Source organism: Erinaceus europaeus, chromosome 13, assembly GCF_950295315.1.
Source record: "Erinaceus europaeus chromosome 13, mEriEur2.1, whole genome shotgun sequence".
NCBI classification, from domain to species: Eukaryota; Metazoa; Chordata; class Mammalia; order Eulipotyphla; family Erinaceidae; genus Erinaceus; species Erinaceus europaeus.
This window is the reverse complement of record NC_080174.1, coordinates 84416010-84441630: the sequence shown is the minus strand read 5'-3', so window position 1 is coordinate 84441630 and position 25621 is coordinate 84416010. Positions and strand designations below refer to the sequence as shown.

The following is a 25621-nucleotide window of genomic DNA, read 5'->3' as shown; positions in this document are numbered from 1 at the left end:
GAAAAAAAGCAGCATTCCTCAGAGAAATGGTGCATTTACTTTGTCCTTCTGAGCACTGGTCATAATGTATGTTTACCTTCCTCCCTCCCTTCTTTTTTGTTTAAAACCTATTTATTTAAGATTTCCTTGTTTATATGGTCTGGGAGATGGCACAGTGGATAAAGCATTAGACTGTCAAACAGTAGGTCCTGAGTTCAGTCCCGGACAGCACATGTACCAGAGTGATGTCTGGTTCCTTCTTTCTCTCCTTCTATCTTTCTCATCAATAAGTAAAATCTTAAAAAAAAAAAAAAAAGACTTTAAAAGTTTACTTATTTATTTTTTTATTAGTGATTTAATACTGACTTACAAAATTATGAGACTACGGGGTGTAATTCCACACTGCAGCACCACCAGAGTCCTGTGCCCCCATTCTGTCTGTTGCAGACTGCAGCAGGTCTCCCAGAGGTCATAGATATGGGTTGATTATTATTTCTGTAATGATCTATCTATATTTATATAGGTTTGCTCATTTTTTTCTATGCGCCTTTTCTTTTTGACCTTCGGAAGCTCAGAGCCAGATTTGTGGCTTCTCTGTTTAGAAAGTTATAGCTTACAATGTCTTTTCTTCTTTCGACTTTCTGTTCTATGCTGTAACCTCCTGGTGTTCTGGCTGACCCACCAGCACACCTGGAGTCCTTTTTTATTTTATTTATTTCCAGAGCACTGCTTAGTTTTGGCTTATGGTGGTTCAGGGTTTGAACCTGGGACTTTAGTAGCTTCAAGCATGAAAGTCTTTTGCAGAATTATGCTATCTCCCCCTCCCTTTCATTTTATTATATATATATATTTTCTTCCCATTTAACTTCAGGTAGAGACTGGAAAAGACTCTGGCTTCTTTCAGTGTTTGGGCTCCTATGTGATGCTGGGAGTATGTGAGCTCTTCCAGGGAAACTGTTTCCCAGGATTATAGGGAGTTTGTCACCTGTCCCTTCTATTCCTTTGTTGATATGTTTTGTTTTTGTCTCTTCCACCCTCCCCATTCCTCCTCAGCTTCATCACTCCTGGCTGACTTTTACAGACAGAGAAGGAGAAAGAGCTATGGGAAGAAAAAACAAACAAAAAAACCAAAGCACTGAAATCTACTTCAGTAACTGGAGGCTGGGCATGAACCTGGGTTGTGGACATGTCAAAGAAGCACCCTAGACAAGGAAGCTACTTTGTTGGCCGTAATAGAGGTTTTATGTTTAAAGATCTGATATACAGATCTGAGATTGCAGTTGCATTAAAGCTTTAGCCTGCGGAGTGCTGGTTTGACTTCAAAATGACAAGACGATTTAGAGAGTAAAGAGCAGTTCCAAAGGGCCCCAAAGGCTGTAGATGCCTGTCGTCTCCTGTGACTCTTCTTTTTCTTACCACTTTCATTCTGCACTCACGGTACAGTGCTACCCGTGTCTCCGCTTCCAAAATGGAAAACTCTGATCTAGGCTAGTGGGATTAGCGGCATAAGGGTCATCATTATATTTCAACTAGTGATTATCATTTCAGAGCGAGCTTCCTAACCCTTCTGTAGTCCTTCTGACCTGTTAGTAAAGAGAGCTCCATGCAGTTTGCTACAGTGTTTTATAACTTTGCCTTACAATGGAGTAAAGTTAGAGGAATCTTGGCCTATTAGGGCTAAGAGTGACAGGACAGCTGTTGGAAGCTCTTGTATTAGAGGGCTCCGTAGTTAGAGACACATTGTGGAGGATACAGTAGCAGCTCTGTGCCTTGAGAAAGGCACAGAGAGGTTTATTGTGCTAGAAAATTGTTGTAGGTGGGGCCAGACAGCTGCACACCTGGTTAAGCGCACACATGGCAGTGCGCAAGGACCCAGGTTCAAGCCCCTGGTCCCCACCTGCAGGGGGAAAGCTTCACAAGTGGTGAGGCAGGGCTACGGGTGTCTGTACCTCTCCCTCTCTATCTCCCCCTCCCTTCTCAATTTCTCTCTGTCTCTATTCAATAATAAATAATTTTTTTTTTTTAAAAAAGAAAATTGTTGTATTTAATCACACAAACAAATCCAAGAGGAGGGACGTTATCTTTCCTCTGGAAATCTGTTGGGATAGGATTGGGTGACTCCGTGTGTGAGAATTTGCTGGCTAGCGGAGAGTTGAAACATAGAGGTTATGTAACTGAGGGGAGGGTGCTGGGATGGGCAAGGTACTTTCAGTGTGGATATTTTGTTTTATCAGTCCAAGAAAATATGTATTATAAGGGTTGTAAGCTCTTATTAACAGAATTCCTCTACTGAACCAGGCGACAATGTCTGAGACACAGAGAAATACCTGCATCAGTGTGCGTGCATGTATTGTACCTATGAACTGGATATAGTTGGCATTATCTTTTCTGTGATGAGACGTCTGCCTGAGTTCCTAAATCTTAATAAGCCATTTGAATCTGTTACCATCACACACACCAGCTTCCCGCCCCCATCTTCCCTTCACTGGAAACAAGCAGGGTTTCCTGAAAAGTGGAAGCTCTTCTGGGAAGACGCTATGGGCAGCTGCCAGCATGTCATCTAGCTTCTTCAGTCACATGGCGAAAAGAATAGACTTGCAAAAAGATTGGGGATGAAAACAGGAAAACCAAGTGGGTCAAAGGGAGACAGAGGAAGGCCGAGGCATGGACAGCGGGAAAGACTCATTTGGGAAAATGTATATTAGAAGGAGGATTGTAAACTGTTATCATGAACAGAATTCCTCTATCGAACCAGTTGACTGTAACATCTGTAACTGTCATTTTTTCAATTTTCTCTCTCTCCTTGGATTAATTTGTTTGTGCCCATCAACTGTTTATCAGAAAGGGCCAAGTACTTTGCCCAGGTGTGTGAGTTATTGAGTAATAGGAAAGTGTAACTTTCCCAAGGCATTGCCTTCAAGAACACCTGCTTCAGGTGGCACTGCAGGAATGCTTCATTCTTACCCACCGCTTTAATGAGCATTTTTCAAAGTTGATCTATTCCAGCTGAAATCTTAGGTGTTTTTTGTTTTTTTCTTTGCCTTCAAAGTTATTGCTGGGGCTCGGTGCCTACACTGAATCCACTGCTCCTAGAGGCTAATTTTTTCCCATTTTGTTGCCCTTGTTGTTATTGTTACCATTGCTTTTGTTGTTGTTGGGTAGGACAGACAGAGAAATCAAGAGAGGAGGGGAAGACAGAGAGGTAGAGAGAAAGATAGACACCTGCAGACCTGCTTCACCCTTGTGAAGCGACCCCCCTGCAGATGGGGAGCTGGGGGCTCGAACCGGGATTCTTACTCCAGTCCCTGCGCTATTTAATCTGCTGCACTACCTCCCAGCCCCTGAAACGTTAGCTTTTACACCTTTGTTTGCCTTTCAGTTTTAGGAAATATACTCGGGGTAGGGGACACAGAAAGGGGAAAGAATATATGTGATTGGACAGGTGTATGGATAAATATTGTTTATCCAACAGGTGTGCTAAGGTATCTTTCAAGGATAAGATGCATTTATAGAGGGCTGGGTGGTGGCGCACCTGCCTAAGCGCACGTTACAGTGCGCAAGGACGGGAGTTCAAGCCCTGGTTCCTCATCTGTGGCGGGTAAGAGGGGAGCTTCACAAGTGGTGAAGCAGTGTTGCAAGTGTCTCTCTGTCTCTATTAACCCCATCCCTCTCAATTTCTGACTGTACCTCTCCAGTAAATAAAGATATATTTTTAAAAAATTTATTCATTTATTCCCTTTTGTTGCCCTTGTTTTATTGTTGTAGTTACTAATTACTCTTGTAGTTCTTGATGTCGTCGTTGGATAGGACAGAGAGAAATGGAGAGAGGAGGGGAAGACAGAGGGGGAGAGAAAGACAGACACCTGCAGACCTGCTTCACCACCCGTGAAGCGACTCCCCTGCAGGTGGGGAGCCAGGGGCTCGAACCAGGATCCTTACGCCGGTCCTTACGCTTTGCACAATGTGCGCTTAACCCACTGTGCCACCGCCCGACTCCCTGGCTATAGCATTTTTAAAAAGATGTACTTATTTTCATGAGAGAAACCAGACCCTAGCTCGGCTCTGGCAAGTGGGGTTGTCGGGTTTGAGCTGGGAGCCTCAGGTGGTGAGTTACCTCCTCAGCCCGTCCTGGCCTTAACATTTTCTGATTCAGATTCATTAACAAAACCACCATTTTAAAAGGCCCAGGTGTTTGTATATTAAAGAATCTGTATTTTTTTAAAAATATGTATTAGTTTATTCCCTTTTATTGCCCTTATTGTTTTTATTGTTGTTGTTATTGATGTTGGACAGGACAGAGAGAAGTGGAGAGAGGAGGGGAAGACAGAGAGGGGGAGAGAAAGACAGACACCTGCAGACCTGCTTCACCGCTTGTGAAGTGACTCCCCTGCAGGTGGGGAGCCGGGGGCTCAGAGAATCTGTATTTTTTAAAATGAGGCATTTAAATTATATATATATAAAGAGAAAACGGGGCTCAGGCGGTAGCACAGCGGGTTAAGTGCACATGGTGTGAAGCACAAGGACTGGCGCAAGGATCCCGGCTCCCCACCTGCGCCAGGGGGAGGGAGGGGAGTCGATTCACAGGCAGTGAAGCAGGTCTGCAGGTGTTTGTCTTTCTCTCCCCCTCTCTGTCTTCCCCTCCTCTCTCCATTTCTCTCTGTCATATCCAACAACAATGACATCAATAATAACAATAACGACCACAATAATGATAAAACAACAAGGGTAAGAAAAGGGAAAAAATGACCTCCAAGAGCAGTGGATTCATGGTGCAGGCACTGAGCCTCAGCAATAACCCTGAAGGCAAAAAAAGAAAGAAAGAAAGAAAGAAAGGAAGGAAGGAAGGAAGGAAGGAAGGAAGGAAGGAAGGAGGGAGGGAGAAGACAACAAGAGCACCACTCTGGAACATGCAGTATTGGGAATCGAACCACAAGCTCCAGGCATGCAGCCCTCTTCCCCTCCCCCCCTTTCAATTTAAAGATAGTAATAGGGAGAGAGGGGAGAGAGTGAAAGAGACTACAAGCTTCCTTGAGTGAGGTGGGACCAGTCTTGACCTTGTGTCGTGTGCCCGGCAAAGCAGCTGTTAGGCCAGCCCTGAATCTGTCTGTCTGGTTCTTCATTGTGACCACAGCACCCGCTACACTGTCTAGCACATAGCAGCATCTCAGTGTCATTGAGTGTGTGTGTGTGTGTGTGTGTGTGTGTGTGTAAGTGAGTGTGTAAGTGAGTGTGTGTGTGTGTGTGTGTAAGTGTGTGAGAATATGTAAGTGTGTGTGAATGTATGTGAGTGTGTGTAAGAGTGTGTGAGTATATGTGAGTGTGTGTGTGAGTGAGTGTATGTGAGTGTGTGTGTGAGTGTATGTGAGTGTGTGTATGTAAGAGTGTGTGAGTATATGTGAGTGTGTGTGTGTGTGTGTGTGAGTGAGTGTGTGTGTGTGAGTATATGTAAGTGAGTGTGAGTGTGTGTGAGAGTATATGTGAGTGTGTGAGAGTGTGTGTGTGTAAGTGTGTGTGAGTGTGTGTGCAGTTTGGAAGCACTAGGGTGAAATCTCATTATTTTTTGGATTGATTGTGAAGGAACCATGTGAAGTGACATAAGTCACCAGGAGGAGGACAAGTACCAGATGACCTCACTCATAGGTGGGATTTAAACAGTAAAGAAAAAAAAAAATTCCGTGGTCAGGCGGTGGTGCACCTGGTTAAGTGCACACATTACAGCGCACAAGGAACTGGGTTCAAGCCCCTGCAGGGGGGAAAAGCTTCATAAGTGGTGAAGCAGGGGTACAGGTGTCTCTTTGTCTTTTTCCCTCTATCTCCTGCTCCCCTCTCAATTTCTCTGTCTCTATCCAATAATAAATAAATAAAATTTAAAAAATGGAAAAATTAAAAAAAAAACCTTTTTAAAACTTAGGCTAGTTGTAGCCTATCCCATTGAAGAGCCAGAGCCCTGTAGTTGAGGAAATTGTTAAGTTGTGGGTATGACGTGTAGACACCTCTCACGGGGAGATAAGAAACTGTGTATTTGTGACAACAGCTGTCTTGTGAATTATTTTCCCTGGATAAAGGAATTAAAAAAAAAAATATCTGAGGTTAGGTAGCTAAGAAACTGTCTCACTCAACATACTTCTGGGTGAAAAGTCAGAATTTGGACCCAGGTGTGCTACTTGACACTGTATACATGAAACTTCTAGGGAGCCTATCCTACTCTGTCCACTTAGCTCGTTCATACAAATTCACCTGAAAACGGTTTCAGAGGCAGGCTGGGCTGGGGGTAGGGATGGACCTGCCAACACCCATGTCCAGGGGAGAAGCAGTTAATCTCCTCTTCCAGACTTGCCATCTTTTTTCTGCACCCCCAAAAGAATTTGGTCAGTGCTTCCAGACAGATAAAAAACAGGGAAGTTCTGGGAGTCGGGTGGTGGCACCTGGTGTTCAAAGTCCTCAGATCACAGGTGGCTTCGCCAGCCCTTGTGGCATCCAAGAGAGCCACTGTTGTGTGTGTGTGTGTGTGTGTGTGTGTGTGTGTGTGGTGGCCCACCACCCTCCCACCTTTGTCCCCTCTTACCCCTACTCATGTTGTATGCACATGTCTGTCCAGCATAGTCAGCACCACCTTAAATAGGCTAATTTTTGAGCATTTGTGTGGTGGCTCACCTCGGGCTTCACTACTCCAGGCTGCCTTGTTCAGAGACAGACGGGCAGGGCTGGAGAAAAAAACATCCATAGCCCTGAAACTTCCTCCAGTGGGGTGGTGGCCTGGCCAACTCCTGGGTCTTGCACATGACAAAGCAAGCACACTGTCCAAATAAACTATCTTGCTACTTGGTATTTTATTTTTATTTTTATTTTATTTTATTTTATTTTATTTTTACCAGAGCACTGCTCAACTCTGGCTTATGGTGGTGTGAAGGATTGAACCTGGGACTTTGGAGCCTCAGGCAGGAGAGTCTCTTTGCATAACCATTATGCTATCTACCCTCCCCCCCCCACACCCACCCACCTCGTAACTTTTTTTGTTGGTATATTGTGGACTTTTTGAACTCAAACAGATGAAGACTTAACAAGTCCAGATTGACATGTAGAACTAAATTGTCCTCAAAGAAGCCTTTGCCATTAAAAAAAAAAAAAAAAAACCAAAAAAAAACCAAAACAAAGAACAGAAGCTGACTACTGATTATCTCAAAAACTTCTGAAGGGAAATTTGTTTTTCAGTAATATATCCCTCAATGGTTGAGAGTATATTTTTTATCTTTATGAATATAAATCACGTATAATTTGAAAGATAATTTTCTTATTTCTACCTAATAACTCAGGCGTGCGTACATGTTTAAAAATGACATGATCTTTATAGATTAGGTAGGAAATGGCATCTATTATATTTATTTATTTAACCAGAGCACTGATTACCTCTGGCTGATGGTGGCACGAGGAACTAAAGTCTTTCTTCCCCCCTTTTCTTGCCCTTGCTGTTTGTCATTGCTGTTATTATTGTTGTCGCTACTGCTGTCGTTGTTGTTGGATGGGACAGAGAGAAATGGAGAGAGGAGGGGAAGACAGAGAGGAGGAGAGAAAGACAGACACCTGCAGACCTGCTTCACCGCCTGTGAAGCGACTCCCCTGCTGGTGGGGAGCCGGGGGCTCGAACCGGGATCCTTACGCCGGTCCTTGCATTTTGCGCCACGTGCACTTAACCCGCTGCGCTACCGCCCGACTCCCTGAAGTCATCTTTAATGGTTAAGGAAATTCTGTCTTTCCATCATGCTCACTGACTGTTGTTTTTACCTTAGTTGTTTCTGTCTCCTTTGCCTCCCAATGATTTGAGTTTGGGTCCCCGTTACGAAATATAAGTAACTTTTTACAAATCATCTGGTATCTCTAGGCTTTAGAAAGATCACACGTAGAATATCAGAATCACACTTTAAATGCTGTGAGTACTAATGGAGATCAGGTTCCTGAAAGAGCTTTTGCAAGCTATAAAATGATGTAATTTATTGATTTTTGGTCAGTTAATGCTTATGGAGCCATTATGCTGATAGGCTTTTCTGATTCATTTGGAGAACAGCTAAAAGGGCAAAGACCCACACTAATATTTATTTTGGTGCAATATGGGATCCGAGAGCTCTGGCCTCAGTGGACCCAGTGTGTGCTGTGTATCTGCTAGTCGACTGTGCAGACAGCCGTGACGCATTGTACAAACAGTTCTCTTAGTCAACACCAGTAATATTCAGGGGACACCTGGCTGGAGACACATCAGAGGATTCTGTGAGTTGATAAAACATTCTTGCGGTTTAACTGGGAACGTGTTTATGCAAACTTGACCAGTTGAAGCTACTCCCCCACCCCCACCCCACACCTTTAAATTTTACCCATCTCAGTTCTGTGAAATGAAGTTGGTTAAAACCATTAGGCTGTGATCTGGGAGATGGTGCATTGATGGGACTTTGGACTCTCAAGCATGAGGTCCCAAGTTCGATTCCCTGCAGTGCATGTGCCAGAGTGATGTCTGGTTCTTTCTCTTTCCTCCTGTCTTTCTCATAAATAAGTAAGATCTTTAAAAAAAAAATGTTAAAAAAAAAGCCATTAGGCTAAGGCCCAGGAAGATCTGATATGCTTCTCTGAATTCCATCTAACTCTATTTTTGAACATCCATCTATATTTAGATCCCCAGGAACACGGCTACCTTATGCCCATCAGTCTAGAACACCGGATTCTGGATAATAGGGAAACAACACTGTGAACGATTCTCCTGAGGAATAAGATGGCCTTCAGGCTGCCTATTTGTGACTCCGAGTTCCCATGTTACAAATAGAATTCCGAGTGACTCCCAAGGGCAGCTCCACAGACCCCTCTCTCAGACAGCACCTGTAGAGTAGAGGAGGATGAGTCACCAGGAGCAGAATGGCATCTCCCCAGTGGTGTTGGGAAATGTCCCTGCCAGACCCTGCAGCCAAGAGGAATAGCAGAGCATTCCAGAGCTGAGGGAAAGTTTCCTTCTGATTCATCTGCAGTATGATTCTGCAGAAGAAAGTCTAGCGGCTCATTTTTTAAAAAAAGATTTTATTTATTTATGAGAAAGATAAGAGGAGAGAGAAAGAACCAGACATCACTCTGGCACATGTGCTGCTGGGATTCGAACTCAGGACCTCACGCTTGAGAGTCCAAGGCTTTATCACTGCGCCACCTCCTGGACCACTAGCATCTCATTTTAAAGCAAGAAATTCCTCTCTCTCTCTCTCTCTCTCTCTCTCTCTCTGTCCCTCCCTCCCTCCCTCCCTCCCTCCCTCCCCGTGTGTGTGTGTGTGTGTGTGTGTGTGTGTGTGTGTGTGTGTGTGTGTGTGTGTATCTACAAGTCGGAACAAGATTGTGGATGTTCTCAGACAAATTTCCAAACTGGCTCCTACCTGCAGCCGTATTTGAGGCAATCTGCTCAGCTCATTTTTTTTTTTTTATTCTTCAGGACCATTTACAGTGGGGAGAAGGTTTAAAATCTCTGTTTGTATTGCCTGCCCAGCAAGGACTAGTTGATTCATTTAAAATATTTTCATAGTCAGCTTTTTCTTTAATGCTGTGAAAAGATAGTTTGTTTTTACAGTGCTGCATTGTCTATAAACTTCAGAGCTGCCAAGTTCTGGTTTGTTTATGGCAGTGTTGGACATTGGACCTGGTATATTGGTGCCTCTTTTTGCATAATTAGACTATCTGCCCAGCCTCTGTAAAATATTTTTAAAAGGAGACTTATTATTTTTCCATAACTGAATTTCTAGTGTCCCGTGCCTTTCTCATCATGACCTGGTGCTGAAGAATCCTTAATTCTCACATAGCCACACTTTCACAATCAGCTTTTTTTGTTGTTGTTGTGGTGGTTTATTTCTGAGGAAGTCTTATCAAGTGGGCATTTAGATGTCCTTGGGGGATGTCTTTTCAAAGGAAAGTCCAGATTCCTCAGTAGGACATTTACTCTAAACTAGTTCCAACTTTACTCATATGTTTCTGGTACAAACCTTATTCAATTCCCAAAGGGGTTTCCTTCCTGTCTCTCTCTCTCTCTCTCTCTCTCTTTCTCTGTCTCTCTCTCTCTTTGTTATCCACGTTTCTATTGTTTGGAATGTGCCCGCCAGTCAGCTTCTGTTCTCATCCCGTTTGTATCTTGCTTAATTCTCAAGTACAAAGTAATCAAAGGAAGATAAAAGGTGACTTCAGTTCAGCTATTAAGTGATAGGATCAGGGTTCTGGTTCAGTTCTTCTTGACCTGAACAGTTAACCACCACACTGGTTTTCCCTGAAAATAATCTGGACTGGACACCAGCCCCACCTCACACCTTCTCTGAACATGATCTTTGCTTATGGGGTTATGTTTTATGTTTGACAGTCAGGTCTGATTACCAAGTCACAGTCTTGACTTGGCAGTACAGTGTGTGTGTGTCTGTCTGTCTTTCCTAGACCTCACTGTGACTTATGCATAATTTTACTGCTTGTAAGTAGTTAAAGCAAATCCAGATAAGTAGATCTCAGTGTTTGATGTTCAGCTAGAGAAGGTATACATATTAAATATAAACCGTGAGTATCAAGAAAATGTAATTGGTAATCTTGTTAAGCCCTTGAAGCCAGCCAGCACTTTTCAGACTGACTTGTCAGCATACTGTGAAATCTGTGCGGGTCTTGTTTAAGTTATTTAAAAATGTTCTGTTTAACAATAAAGAGAAAGTGTATGGGGTAGAAGATACTGGAGTGAGTTACATGTAGTACGGCCGTCTTTCCACGAAACTTATTTTTGTTACACACACACACACACACACACACACACACTAGAAAATACATGTCTTATTGTGGATCATGGCTGAAAAGATGTGAAGAGCTGTTTGTTGCAGACACTCCCAAGATGTGAGACGCTGGCATAGTCCTTTCTGGATTCTTGCTGACGCGGGCGACAGCTGGCACAAGTGGAGAAAGAGAGGGGCAGGGCACTCGGTGCCCTGGATGAAGTCTTGGCCCAGCGATCACGTCTCCTGCTTTAGGGCAGAGCATCCCCCCTCCCCCCCTTCCTGCACAGCTAGGGCTCACTGAGGGACGTGGCCTGCAGTGGAAGGTTGAAAACTTGGCTGCCAGGCTGTTGGAAAGCTGCACTGATCCTAGGTTCTTGGTTAGGGGGAGATGAGGGGACTATGTATGAGGCCTCTCCTTTTCCTCTCCCCTCCTCTCCCCTCCTCTCCTCTCCCCCCTCCTCTCCTCCCCTCCCCTCCCCTCCCCTCCCCTCCATTCCTCTCCCCTCCATTCCCCTCTCCTTTCCTTTCCTGTCTTTTTTTCCCCTTTGAGATAAAAAAAAAAAACCCATTAACGAGAGAGAGAGAAGAAAGACCAGATCAAGACTGTGACCTATGTGTTGCCAGGGTTCCAACTCGGGATCTGACACACACAGGCTCTGTGTTCTGCTGCTGTCCTTCTACTGGACCATGAGAATTCCTCCTGCTTCTGTATTCTCTCTTTTTTCTTTAATTTAATTTTGTTTTGTTTTGTTTTATTTTTATTTTAAAAAGGAGACATTAACAAAACCATAGGATAAGAGGGGTACAGCTCCACACAATTCCCACCACCAGATAGATCTCTGTATCCCATCTCCTCCCCTGATAGCTTTCCTATTCTTTAATCCTCTGGGAGTATGGACCCAGGGTCGTTGTGGGGTGCAGAGGGTGGAAGGTCTGGCTTCTGTAATTGCTTCCCCACTGAACATGGGCGTTGACAGGTCGATCCATACTCTCAGCCTGTCTCTCTCTTTCCCTAGTGGGGAAGCGGAGCTCCAGGACACATTGGTGGAGGTCATCTGTCCAGTCTGGTAGGTATCATGCTGGCATCTGGAACCTGGTGGCTGAAAAGAGAGTTAACATACAAAGCCAAACAAATTGTTGAACCATTATGGACCTGAAGGCTGGAATAGTGCAGGTGAAGTGTTGGGGGGTTACTCACTGGAGACTATTGTGTACTTTTGCTTTCAGGAATATATTTTGCCCTAGTTTATGGATACGTGTGAACATATGCTGTATCTCATGGGACCTGGTCTATATCTAGGTTTTGGGACTTTGTAATTAAGTGAACCGCCTGGAATGGAATTAGAGAATACTATGAAAGGAAAGGTCTCACCCGAGTAATGAAGCTGAAGGGTTGTCATTCCACACCTGAAGTCACTGAACACAGTCTGAAGTACATAGGCTGAGTCTTTGATATGTTGACTCTCTCAAAAGCCTAGACCAGGAAGAACAGAAGCAACTGGTGGCACAGCTATATAAAAATAATGTCAAAGGACATAAATTATGGTGATGTTAGGTATTATACAACAAATCCTAACAAAGGGATTTTTCAAAGTTAACCCAATTACCAAATAATATGATTATAACAATAACTATCTATTGTCTTCTTGAACCCTAAGTCAGCAGGAACCTCACATTTCCACTATAGAGCCTATATTTCCCCCAGTCCTGGAACCTTAGGGTGGGGCCCACTTTCCTGCATGCTTCTCTCAATGCATATCAAATAATACTGCACCCGCCGATCCCAACCTAATCAACGCAACGAGTGCCACCTCAGCATGCTTTACTTCTTGTATTCTTACCTTATTTTGAAACAGTGATTATTTCCCTTTTCTTTTCTTTTCTTTTCTTCCTCCCTTTCCCTTCTTTCCTTCCCCCTTCCTTCCTTGTTTCCTTTCTTTTAAAGATTGATTTATTTATTTTTACCAGAGCACTGCTCAGCTCTGGCTTATGGTGGTGTTGCAGATTGAACTTGGGACCTTTGGTAACTAAGGCATGAGAATCTCTTTGCATAACTGTTATGTTATCTCTCCACCCCCCTTCCTCCCCGCCTCCTTCCTTCCTTCCTTCCTTCCTTCCTTCCTTCCTTCCTTCCTTCCTTCCTTCCATCTTTATTTCTTGAAAAGAAACAACCAGACATCGAGAGGGAAGGGGTTGACAGACAGGGAGAGAGACATCTGCAACGCTGCTTTACCACTCAAAACTTTTCCCCTAAAGGTGGGGACGGGGGCTTGGAACCCTGGTCCTTGCACACTGTAAGATGAGTGCTCAACCAGGTGCACCACCACCCAGCCCCCAGTCTGATGGTGGGCTTGCTCCTGCCTCCTCCAGGAAGAAGAAGGGGTCTCGTCAACATTACCCTCTGGGCCCTGCCTGGTAGATCACCTCCTGATCTGCTTATTCCCTCTTGCACATCCAAGTCTCACGGTCCCTGTGCGGAGCTGCAACACCTCTCCTTTCCCGTCTGTCCTCTGCTTCCCTCTCCTGATCCCTGCACAGCCTTTCTCCGGGCTTCTTACCATCTTTTACCATCTGTCTCTCAGTATCCCTCCCACTCTTGCCTTCTTGAGGTTTTTCACGTATGTGTGTTTATCTTGCCAACTGTGAATAGATGGCAAGGGCTTTCCGGACTCAGATTTTAAATCGTGAGCACCTATCTCTTCCGACTCATCCACAGCCTGGCGCCGTGATCCAAAACAGTGTGGCAAACGGGAAAGGGAAGCGGGGCTGGAACCCTGGCTGCGCCTTGGGCCTCGCCTTGACGCCTTGCCGTGGGAACGTCTCCAGCTGAACCTTCTCATCTCTCAGAGGGGCCGTGAGACTCAAATGTGGTTCGAGTGTGAAAGTTCTTTTTTAGCTACCAAACACAGTATAAACGCAAAGGTTTTTTTGCTGTGATGGTATACAAGCTTAGCACATATTTTAGGAATGAATGATTGAAATGCGGACAATGTGAACAGAGGCAGTTTTTTCTCATGTCTCCCCCCACTCCCCCCCTGCTCCCCACCCCATGTTTTTCGTCGTATATTCCGTGTTCTTTAAATACCATTGTAGACGTATTCGTGATAAGAGAAGAAGGAAAGAAAGACAGCAGAGAATCTTTATGTAATTTGGCTGGTAGGAAACACTGGCTTTAATTAAGCAAAGTACTATATATTTTAACCAGAGATCATCTCTCAGGGAAAGCAAACTGATGGGGAGCTGTGCAGAAAGCCCCCGGACTTATCGAATTGGCATTGATTGTTGGATCCTCCCTGGAAATTTATTGTAAGTGAAGCAGCACTTACGATTCTGGAACATTCCTGGAAGTGAGTTATTCTGAATGGCAGGAGAGGCATATAGAAAAGCCATAATTCTTGGCTTTCTGACGGGGAGGGGGGCAGGGGCGAGAAAGAAAAGAAGCCGATTCTGTGATTCTGTATTTAGATCACACTTTGCTTTTGGCTTGAATCCATCTGCTGCACGTGGCATCTTGCGATGTTGAAATCCAGTCACAGCGAAGGTGGCGGGAGTACCAGGAACAGACACCCGGGCCACTTCCCAGGCTCTTGGCGTGTGCAGCCAGCCCCTCGGGGATGTGGCTGACAGGGAAGCTGGGATGCTTGATTCTGTGTCAGGTTTCCAAGAGCTGTGTGGGTGGGCCTCTGCCAGGGGCATCAGAGCTGTCTTTCCCACAGCCTCGGAAGTGGTATCAGGGTAGTGTGTTCATCACGGGCTAGAGCTCAAGCAAGACCAGGGTACTTTTAAGTCTTTTTTTTTTTTTTTTTAATTAATGACTAATTAGGTGAATACTAGATTAATTGAGCCAGAGGAATATAGTTGTGTTGGTGGTTGTGGGCATCTCAGAACACTTTTTTCCCCCTCAGGATGTGTTGGGGTCTTTGGAAGCAAAGCATTCCCATGTCTGACTGCTAGCATTCCTACTCGTTGACTTAAAACTATCCCTGCTTTTTTTTTTTTTAACGAGGATTAAGTGCAAGTGCTCAGCTCCACGCACGGGGTGTTGCAAATACATATGTTGTCAGGAGGCGTTGGTGCCCCCTCCTCCTGTCTGGAACTGAATTTCTTCAAGCTTTAAGCAGTTCAAGAAATTACAACCAAATTAAGAATGTTTGGTGTCTGTTAAACTGTTACCCACTTTGTAGCCATTAACTTTTGTAACTCCTAAAGCTTTGCAAGTTAAACACTGTATCCATATGTGCAATTGTGTTGGTGAATGAAATGACCTATACCTATTCACCCACCACTGAGGTTTAGGGATGTGTGTCGCTCCATCTGCGGTGTCATCTTTGTTTTACGAAGTAGAATTTTGATTTGTAACCAGGAGAGCCTATATTTATTTTGTTCTAGACTAAGTCCATCTGCGGTGTCATCTTTGTTTTACGAAGTAGAATTTTGATTTGTAACCAGGAGAGCCTATATTTATTTTGTTCTAGACTAAGTCTAGAACCTATTCCAGTCCTCTGCCAGAAAGTCTCCACGATTATATTGCTTTAGCATCAAACACCTTTCTGAGCAAGTTCCAACCTTTAAAAAAAGGCGTGTGTGTCATTTGATAAAAACCTCCGGAAGATTTTTTTTTTTTTGGTGGGTGGGGGGTGCAGAGGGCTTAGTTTTTTAGTTTGACTAGAATGTCCTCAGCTCTAGCATGTGGTGGCGCTGGGGATTGAAGCTGGAACCTCCCAGATACAAGGCCTGTGGCTACCATTGTATTAGCTCTTAGGCCCTTCGCATGTTTTTTAAATTATGGATTTTCTTAGCTTTTTTTTTTTTTTTTTTTTAAGTTCAGCCATTTGTCAACATTTTATATTTTCTAGTTCAAGGGGAAAAATTCTCTTCCCTTTACATGAAATGACTCAACAAAACATGATATTTTTCATTAAAAGAAATAGATATTTAAAATACTTTATTTTGGCTCTTAATAATTTTAACCAGCACCCAGTCTGTTTTTACTATATAAATCTAACAGTGTACTTGGACCAAGAGCAGTCACATTCTGGTAATCTTATTTGTGAATATTAACACTATCTAAACTTAAATTGTGTGTCCTTCCCTTACATAGATACCTGTATTTCAATAAATAGCCTTGAAATTTTAAGGGTTCTCCAGAGCCTTCATATACATCTCTGGAATTTTGTACCTTGGAAAATGGTTGTGATATTTCATCTACTGCAGCTAGTCTTTGTTGATACTCAAAGGATTGTGTTTTGACACCCCCCCCCCCCATTCAGAAAGTATCAGATATTTTTGTGTCTGGCATAAGAATTTTGTAAATGAAAAAATTTGAGAAAACCTATAACATGCTCCTATTTTTATGCTAAGCAACATATGTCACATTGACCCACAAAAGTAACCATTTAAAAAAACAAACAACAACAAGTTTCTATCCAGTCCTTGAAACTTTATAAATAAGGCAGAAGAGTTCACTATTATTATGAAAAAAAAATTGGGGTTGCTGTTTTAGCCTTCTCTCTCTCTGTCTCTCTCTCTCTGTTTTTGTTTGTTTCTTGGTAGTCATTTGAATTGGAAATAGAACCAAATGAATCATGTTATTTTAAAATGCATATTGTGATATTTCCTGCTAACATCAGTGACTTTCTTTCTGTATCTTTTAGTAAGAAGTTTGACTCGATTTCTAGGAATTATTCTAAGTCTTTATAAACTTTTTTTTAACCTGCTCTAAAGTTAATTGTCTAGAGAATATTCAGTGTGTTTTGAAAGAAATGTTATTTGAGTTAAGCCACCACACAAATGCTATTGTACTACATAAACATGCTTGTCATCTGAAAAGAGCACAGTTGTCATTTCATAGAATGTGTATCATCAGTCTTAGATCTAGAATGGTGTCCAGCATATTTATATGTCTAAACTTGCATCACTAGGACGTCAGTTCTCTGAAAACAGGTATTTTATTATTGAATCAACACAAAAGCATTCTAGTAAACGCGTATTGTTTAGAAATTCTGTTATCCCACTCAGGAATTGACACAGTGGATTAAGTGCTGGACCCTCAAGCATGAGGTCCTAAGTTCGACCTCTGGTGCTGCATATGCCAAACTGATGCTCTGGTTCTCTCTTTCCTTCCCCTCTTTTTTTTTTCATACATGCGCACGCATGCACACACGCACGCACACACTCTCTCTCTCTCTCTCTCTCTCTGTTGCTATTTTGCTTTCTTAGAGAGTTTAATCTTAGTCTAGTCATCATGAATCGACCTTTTCACTACCCTGTTCAGTAATATTGGACATCAGTTTGAAAAATCAACTACATTGTGATTGCAGTACAGTGCTGCCTGCATTAGAGCAAGAATAAAGAAAATAAACTCTTCCAGGTTACAACTTCTTAGAAAATGATTTAGTATTTATTGGATAGAGACAGAAATCAGAGAGACGAGGAAGAGAGGGAGAGGGCCGCCTGCACTGCTCCTTGTAACACGCTTTCTCCCAGGTGAGTCGCCACCACCCAGCCCCCAGGTATTATGACTTTTTAGAGAATCCTTGTTCTGGAAGAGTAGTAGAGACTTAGGACCTGCAAAATGGCTCACTTGGCTAGTGCACTTCTTTGCCATGTGGTCGACCCGGTTCAAGCACTGAAGGAGGCTTAGGTACTGTGGTTTGTCGTCCCCCGCCCCCCCCTTCTTTCTGCTTCTCTATTTCTATCCGAAAAAGCCAGCTCAAAGTGGTGAAGTCTTAAAGGTGACCACCACCCCCTTCAAACAAAAAGAGAGAGAATAATATTAGTGACTTCACTCTGATTCTTAAAAATCTTCTGTCGAAACCTGAGAATAGTACAGTAATCTGTAAATGCTTTTTTCATGTTTCATTTTTTCATTTACAAATTACACAGATGTAATCTGATGGTGCATATTAACTCTTTTCGAGTTCTTTTTTTTAAAAAACATTTATTGATTCCCTTTTGTTGCCCTTGTTTTATTGTTGTAGTTATTATTATTGTTGTTATTGATGTCCTTGTTGTTGGATAGGACAGAGAGAAACAGAGAGGGGGAAGAGAAAGATAGACACCTGCAGATCTGCTTCACTGCCTGTGAAGTGACTCCCCTCAGGTGGGGAGCCGGGGGCTTGAACCGGGATCCTTCCACTGGTCCTTGTGCTTAACCCGCTGCACTACCTTCCGACCCCCGCTCTTCCCGGCTCTTCATACTTTGTGTTTCACCCGGTGTGCTGCTGCCTGGCCCTCCTCCATACCAGTTTTGTTCTTTATTGGGGTCTAGTGATCTAATGATCTGGCATGAAAATATACCCCACAATGGGCGGGGGTAGATAGCATAATGGTTATGCAAAGAGACTCTCATGGCTGAGGCTCTGAAGTCCCAGGTTCAACCCCCCCCCCCCCCACACACACACACACTGCCATAAGTGCTCTGGCTAGAAAGGAAAAAAATAGTGCCCCACTGTACGTATCGGAATGAGTGCGTCTCCTAAATGTAATATTTGAAATCTTGCTTTTGAGCTGAAACAGGGCATTGTTACCAGTTAACTGACTTTACATGACTGTCTTGATACAGAGTTGGTATCTGTCCACATAGGTAGAACAGCTGATTATATTAAATTAAAAAGGAAGGATGGGGGGGGGACAGGCGGTGGCACACCTGGTTAAGCATGCACATTACAGTGCTCAAAGTCTCAGGTTCAAGACACCTGCAGGGGGAAAGCTTCACAAGTGGTGAAGCAGGACTGCAGGTGTCTTTTCTTACCTTTTCTACCTCCCCCTCCCCTCACAATTTCTCCCTGTCGCTATCCAATAATAAATACATACATACATACATACATATATATATGTGTATATTAAAAAAGGAATAGGCCCAGCAACATAGCTTACTTGGGTAGTGTTCTGCTTTGTTGCTTTGCTGTGTGACTTTGGAGCCTCAGGCAGGAGAGTCTCTGCAGAGCCATTATGCTATCTACCCCTGCCCATGGTGGAGCAGATCTCCACGCCAGTAACCAAGATGTATTCCCATGCCCTCACCCTCCCACCATTAAAGTGAAGCCAGAGGGGACCAGGTGGTAGTGCAACATGTTAAGCACACAAGGATGCTGGTTCGAGCCCCTGGCTCCCCACCTACAGGGGGGTCGCTTCACAGGCAGTGAAGCAGGTCTGCTGGTGTCTTGTCTTTCTCTCTCCCTCTCTGTCTTCGCTTCCTCTCTCCATTTCTCTCTGTCCTATGCAACAAACGTAATAACAACAACAATAGCAATAACAACAACAAAATGGAGAAAATGGCCTCCAGGAGCAGTGGATTTGTAGTGCAGGCACCAAGCCCCAGCGATAACCCTAGAGGCAAAAAAAAAAAAAAAAATCCAGGGGCAGACCGGATTGGGAGGAGTGTCATTCTAAAGGAAATGGAAATGGGGAATAAAAGCCCACAATTTAAGACAGCCTAAGCTATTGTTCCCAGCCTCTGGAGAGAGGGTGTCAACGGAAAAAAGTACCATGGGTTTCAATTACACGGTCTTCACTCCCTCCACTCAAGGTGGACAAGGCACTCAACCCCAGGAAGCCAGAGTGCCCTCACTTCTTTTCTTCAAGCCATCTTCCTGATGTTTACCCCCACACCCTAAGAGGCCTCTCTGTCCTCATGAGTCTAATCTTTAATTTCACCTCCCTCCTCCCAGTGCATTCTCCTGGCCGCTGATGCTCTGGGCTGCAGCCTTAAGCGAAGTGTCCTGTTGTTTTCTGATGCACTCATCTCTGCAACGGTTTTCTTTACCTTTTGTCTCTAGGTTCAGCACTGAACAGGCTTTGGAAAGTGGAGCAGAAAATCCAGTCTGATTTTGGGGGCATACTGCACAGCTGAATAAATGCAGGTATGTGTATTTTCATATTTAAAAAAGAAAAACATAGTGGTGAAATGGGCCTCTAACCACAGCATTATCACTGGGTTTTAATTTTTTATTTTTATTTATTTTTTGCCTCTGAGGTGATTGGTGGGGCTCATTGGCGGGACTGTGAATCCTTTGCTCCCGGTGACCACTTCTTGCTTTTTATTGAATAGGACAAAAGGAAACTGAAAGGGTAGAGGCAGACAGAGAGGGAGAGAGAAGGATACCTGCAGGACCGCTTCACTTCTCGTGAAGTTTCCCGGCTGTAGGAGGGGAGTGGGAGCCTGAACCAAGGTCCTTGTGCTCAGTACTATGTGCGCAAAGGTTCAATTTGCTGGTTTAAGGAACGTCCCAAGAATACGGTATAGACAACATAAAGTACAAGTTAAAGTTCCTTTCTAGTCCCTAGCAGATATTCATTGTTAACAATTACTGTAGATTGTTCTAGATCATGTGGGTAGCCGAAAGGATCATAATATTGATGTAACACACAAGCATTCCACTTTGCAACATGTCACCTATGACATCAGTGTTGACTCACTTAGCTTTACGGCATCCTTTTCAGTGGTGCAAAATGTTCTTTTGCTCCATAAACCTCGTTTGATTTAGTAAGACCTTTATTTTATTTTTATTTTATATTTATAAAAAGGAAACACTGAGATGACCAGAGGATGAGAGGGGTACAACTCCACACAATTCCCACCACCAGAACTCCATATCCCTTCCTCTCCCCTGATAGCTTTCCTATTCTTTAATCCCTCTGGGAGTATGGATCCAAAGGTCATTGTGGGATGCAGAAGGTGGAAGGTCTGGCTTCTGTAATTGCTTCCCTGCTGAACATGAGAGTAAGGCCTTTCTTATTAGGCGTTGTGGGTTGCATTTTTGTGTGTGTTACCACATTTAAAAAAATTTCTTTATTGGGGGATTGAATTTTTACCGTCAACAGTAAAGTGCAGTAGTTTGCACATGCATAAAATACAGCCCCCACAGGTCCTCCTCTGCCATCCTGTTCCAGGACCTGAACCCTCTCCCCCACCCACCCCAGAGGCTTTTACTTGGTGCAGTACATCAACTCCAATCCAAGTCCTGCTTAGTGTTTTCCCTTCTGATCTTGTTTTTCAACTTCTCCCTGAGAGTGAGATCATCCCATATTCATCCTTCTGTTTCTGACTTGTTTCACTTAACATGACTTCTTCAGGCTCCATCCAAATGGGCTAAAAATGGTGAAGTCACCATTTTTAATAGCTGAGTAGTATTCCATTGTGTATATAGACCACAGCTTGCTCAGCCACTCATCTGTTGTTGGACAGACACCTGGGTTGCTTCCAGGTTTTGGCTATTACAAATTGTGCTGCTATGAGCATAGGTCTACACTCATCTTTTTTGGATGGGTGTGTTGGGTTCCTTAGGGTCTATCCCCAGGAGAGGAAATGCAGGGGTGGTACCACATTCATTTTATACAGATATTACATCTTTGTGTATATAATTTGTATGCTTGCTTGATTACACTTCAAGGTGAAAAGGTATATTTATTTCTTTGCTTTGCCTGTATGAAATTTCATAAACAGGTTCATCTTATATTAAACCAGTTCTCCTCTGTTTCCTATTGTGAGGTGGAGTTCGGGCTTGATAGCAGGTTTTAAAATCATTTTACTTTCTAGTTCATCTGACTATCAACTTATAAGCTTGGTTTCTGGACCATCCTGAGTTTTAGATTTATTTTAGAGATGAAAAAGAATAAATTAAGCATTTGTCAGTTTTTAGTATGCAAGCACACCTGGATTGTATTCCTTATTTCACCTCAGCGTGACAGCTAGCAGACTCAGCTTGTGGATTTGGTGAAGAGAGCTGAGGCTGTTGCCCACCCTTTATGACTTGCTTTGACTGGGGAGACTTCCTTGGGTCTGTCTGTAAACATTCATCATCAGCGTCTGTGCTAGGTACTAGATATACAAATGAGTGTCAGCCTTTGCCCAGAAGGAACGCATCAGCTTTAGACAGACAGACAGACACACAGGCAGGGAGAGGGATAGGGATAGGGATAGGGAGAGGGAGAGAGAGACGGAGAGGGAAAGGGAGAGGGAGAGAGAGAGGGAGAGGGAGAGGGAGAGGGGGAAAGGGAGAGGGAGAGGGAGAGGGGGAGAGAGAGGGGGAGAGAGAGAGACAGAGAGAGAGAGAGAAAGAGGAGAAGAGGAGGAGGAAGGAAGGAAAGGAAAGAGGAAGGAAGGAAGGAACAGAGAGGGAGAGGGAGGGAGGGAGAGAGAGAGAGAGAGGGAGAGAGAGAGAGAGAGAGAGAGAGAGGGCCAAACACATACTTAAAATGGTCACACTCCATTATGGTAAATTTGGGGGAAGGGCACTCAACTTGGGGGAATGGTGTGGAGGTTCAGAGAAGACTTCCTGAAAGTTGAAGTTAGCCTGGAAAGGTGTTTCTAGCAGAGACATCAGTGTGAGCAAAGATAGGAAGGTGAGAGAAAGGAAAAGACAAACTAACAAACAAAAGCAGCAGCAGCGGCATGAAGCAGGTCAAGTGGTGAGGACCGCGGTCGCTTTGTGGTTTTTCAAGCAAGAGACAAACGAGAGTCTGGAATGACAGGAAAGGAGACTGGCGAAACTGGCAGCCTAGTGATGAAGGACTTCTGGTGTCCAGGCCGAGACTTAACCTGTACACAGTGCAGAGTATCTGGGATTTCTGGAGTGTTACAGGACCATTGATTCAATGGCCACATGGAGGTTGGCTTGTCAGGCGGGAGGCAAGTGGAAACAGTTGATTATAGGCCACTTGCTATAGGGAAGAGCGGGAGAAAGAAACCATAGCGTTGTCCTTTATCAGAGGTGGATTCTTTGATCCTTGTTGTCCTCTTTTTTAAAAAAATATTTATTTTCCCTTTTTGTTGCCCTTGTTGTTTTATTGTTGTAGTTATTATTATTGTTGTTGTTGGATAGGACAGAGAGAAATGGAGAGAGGAGGGGAAGACGGGGGGAGAGAAAGACAGACACCTGCAGACCTGCTTCACCGCCTGTGAAGTGACTCCCCTGCAGGTGGGGAGCCGGGGGCTCAAACTGGGATCCTTATTCTTTGCGCCACCTGTGCTTAACCTGCTGTGCTACCGCCCGACCCCCCCCCCCTTTTTTTAATACTGTGGCCTTACACATACATGATTTCACTTCTGCAGGCTACTTTTTTCATTCACAGAGAGAGAGAGAGAGAGAGAGAGAGAGAACAGAACAGATAGACCAAGAGACGGGGAGATAGCTTAGCACTCACACTCCCTCTACTGCCACACACAGCACCTACTTCTGGTGCTCGGACCAGCCCCACACTTCTGAGTGAGACTCCGGCCAGGTCCTCCCCAGCAAACTCTGACCTTTTAGAGCCAGACTCTCAACTGCCATTCTGTGCCCATGAAGTGTGGCCTGTTCTCCCGCCTGGCCATGGGGGTAGTGAGGGTGTGTCTCTCCTCTCTGTGTGTCTCTGTTCTTCTCTGTTAAAAAGACTTCAGTAGTGGGGGGCCGGGCAGTAGCGCAGCGGGTTAAGCACACATGGCTCAAAGCACAAGGACCAGCATAAGGATCCCGGTTGGAGTCCCCGGCTCCCCACTTGCAGGGGAGTCGCTTCACAGGCGATGAAGCAGGTCTGCAGATGTCTATCTTTCTCTACCCCTGTCTTCCCCTCCTCTCTCCATTTCTCTCTGTCCTATCCAACAACGACATCAACAACAACAACAACAACAAGGATAAAATAACAACAAAAAGGGAAAAAAAAACTAGTATCCAGAAGCAGTGGATTCATGGTACAGGCACTGAGTGCCAGCAATAACCCTGGAGGCGGAAAAAAAAAAAAAGGACTCCAGTAGAGGTGGCAACAGCTATAACAACATCAACATCAGTGGTTCCAGAATGATCAGCCTCTTTCAACTACACCTTGTGTTCTGACTGACGAAACCAGTTTAGGCCGTGTCTTCTTAACATTATTCCGATAAATTTGAGACTTGTCTGATTTTAGTGTGCATAACTGATCTTCCCCCTCCCCACCCCCCTGTAGTCTCACCTCTCATTTGCTCAATACACATCTGTTTTTCAGAGAGGAAATGGTCAGGGAGAGGCACTCACCCAATACCATGAGAAGCCATACTAAGCATACACTAGAGCTGGAGACCGGGCAGGGGCATGCCTGGTGGTATGCACACATCCCTGGGCTCGAAGCCCCGGTCTTCACCTGCAGGAGGGGAGCTTGACGAGTTGAAGCAGCGCTGCAGGTGTCTCTCTTTCTCCAACTCTCTGTCATCCCTTCCCCTCTCTCAATTTCTCTCTGTTCTATCAAAACACATTCAAAAAGAAACAGCCCACTGCCACGGCACAGGTGTTAGCTTACCTTCCTAGTAATCTCTTACTGCCTGAACTTTCAGTAGCATGGAATGACCACGTCGCCTCTCCTTCCTCTACCGCAGTATCTAAATATAAAAGAAGACTGCAATGCCATGGCTTTCTGTGCTAAAATGAGGAGCTCCAAGAAGACAGAGGTGAATCCGGAGGCCCCGGAGCCAGGAGTGGAAGTGTTCTTTTATCTGCCCGATAAGGAGCCCCTCCGGCTGGGCAACGGAGACTACACGGCGGAGGAGCTGTGCGTGAAGGCCGCACAGAAATGCAGTGAGTACCGGAGCCGCCCAGGGCCTGGGCAGGTTGTGGGTTCACAGCACTCCAGAGGCAGATCCAAGTGTCGACCCCTCGTTACTCCTGTGAAAAAACAGAATCGTGAGCTCTGGGGGGTAAGGGATTCTTCCCACTGTAGTCACGGACTTGCACATCACCTTAGGAGTATTTTAATTCTGAAGCGTTTCACTTTTTTCAGCTCTCTTCATCAAAATGTACTGGATTTCTTCCATCAGTAATGAACTGTGGGATGCCCAGGGATGGGACTCATCTTCCAGAGAGGCTCAGTTTTTATACCTCCCAGATCTTTGAAGTTAGAATAATATTGGTGCTGAATAAAACACCCAACTCAAAGTTACAGGCTCATTAAGTGGTGTTTCTTTTTCTTTTTCCCCTTTTTATTTTATTGATTTAATAATACTCAACAAGACCGTAGAACAAGAGGGGTATAATTCTACACAATTCCCGCCACCAGAGTTCTGTATCCCATCCCCTCCATTGGAAGCTTTCCTGTTCTTTATCCCTCTGGGAAGATCATTATAGGATGCAGAAGGTGGGAGGTCTGGCTTCTGTAATCACTTCTCTGCTGGGCATGGGTTTTGGCAGGTCAATCCATACCCCCAGCCTGTCTCTCTCTTTCCCTACTGGGGCAGGGCTCTGGGGAAGCAGGGCTCTAGGACACATTGGTGAGGTCATCTGCCCAGGGAAGTCGGAGTGGTGTCATGGTCGTAGTATCTCTAATTTGGTAGGGCACTTTTTTTTTTTTTTGCCTTCAGGGTTATTGATTGGGCTCAGTGCCTGCACTCCAAACCCACTGCTCCTAGCAGCCAATTTTCATTTTTATTGGATAAGACAAAGAGAAATTGAGGGGCGGGGAATAGAGAGCGAGAGAAACAGAAAGACACCTGTAGACTTGCTACACTAGCTGTAGAAGGAGCCCACTGCAGGTGCGGAACCAGGGGGCTCAAACCAGATCCTTGCGTGGGTCAGTATGCTCTGTACTATGTGTGTTTAACCCAGTGTCTCACCACCCAGCCTCTCAAGTGGCATTTCTTAGTAATTATTTGAAACACCTTCTGAAAACTTCGATGCATCCTTCTGTCTTTATAGCCTGCCTTCTTGAAATGGGCCATATCCTGCCCCCCCCCCCCCCCCCCAGTGCCTACACCTTGAAGTTGAATTGAAGAGGGGAGTTAGGTGTTGCTTGTTGGTTTGGTCAGGTCTCCAAGTTGTAAAAAGAACTGTGAACAACATGGTGTCTCTGACTCTGTTTCTCTCTCTCTCTCTCTCTCTCTCTCTCTCTCTCTCTCTCCCCCTCTCAGATTGTCTTATTGAGGTTAACCTATC

The 25621-nt window shown here is 44.4% G+C and overlaps 1 protein-coding gene across 1 annotated transcript in view; it reads left to right on the top strand.

The window, feature by feature from the left end:
* Positions 1-25621, top strand: part of JAK1 (Janus kinase 1) — a 153187-nt gene that overhangs the window by 67724 nt on the left and 59842 nt on the right. The window contains exons 2-3 of the mRNA XM_060206350.1: positions 19526-19606; positions 24073-24271. Of these exons, the coding sequence (XP_060062333.1) occupies positions 19601-19606; positions 24073-24271 (205 nt within the window). The 5' untranslated portion in view covers positions 19526-19600. The remainder of the gene's footprint in view (positions 1-19525; positions 19607-24072; positions 24272-25621) is intronic.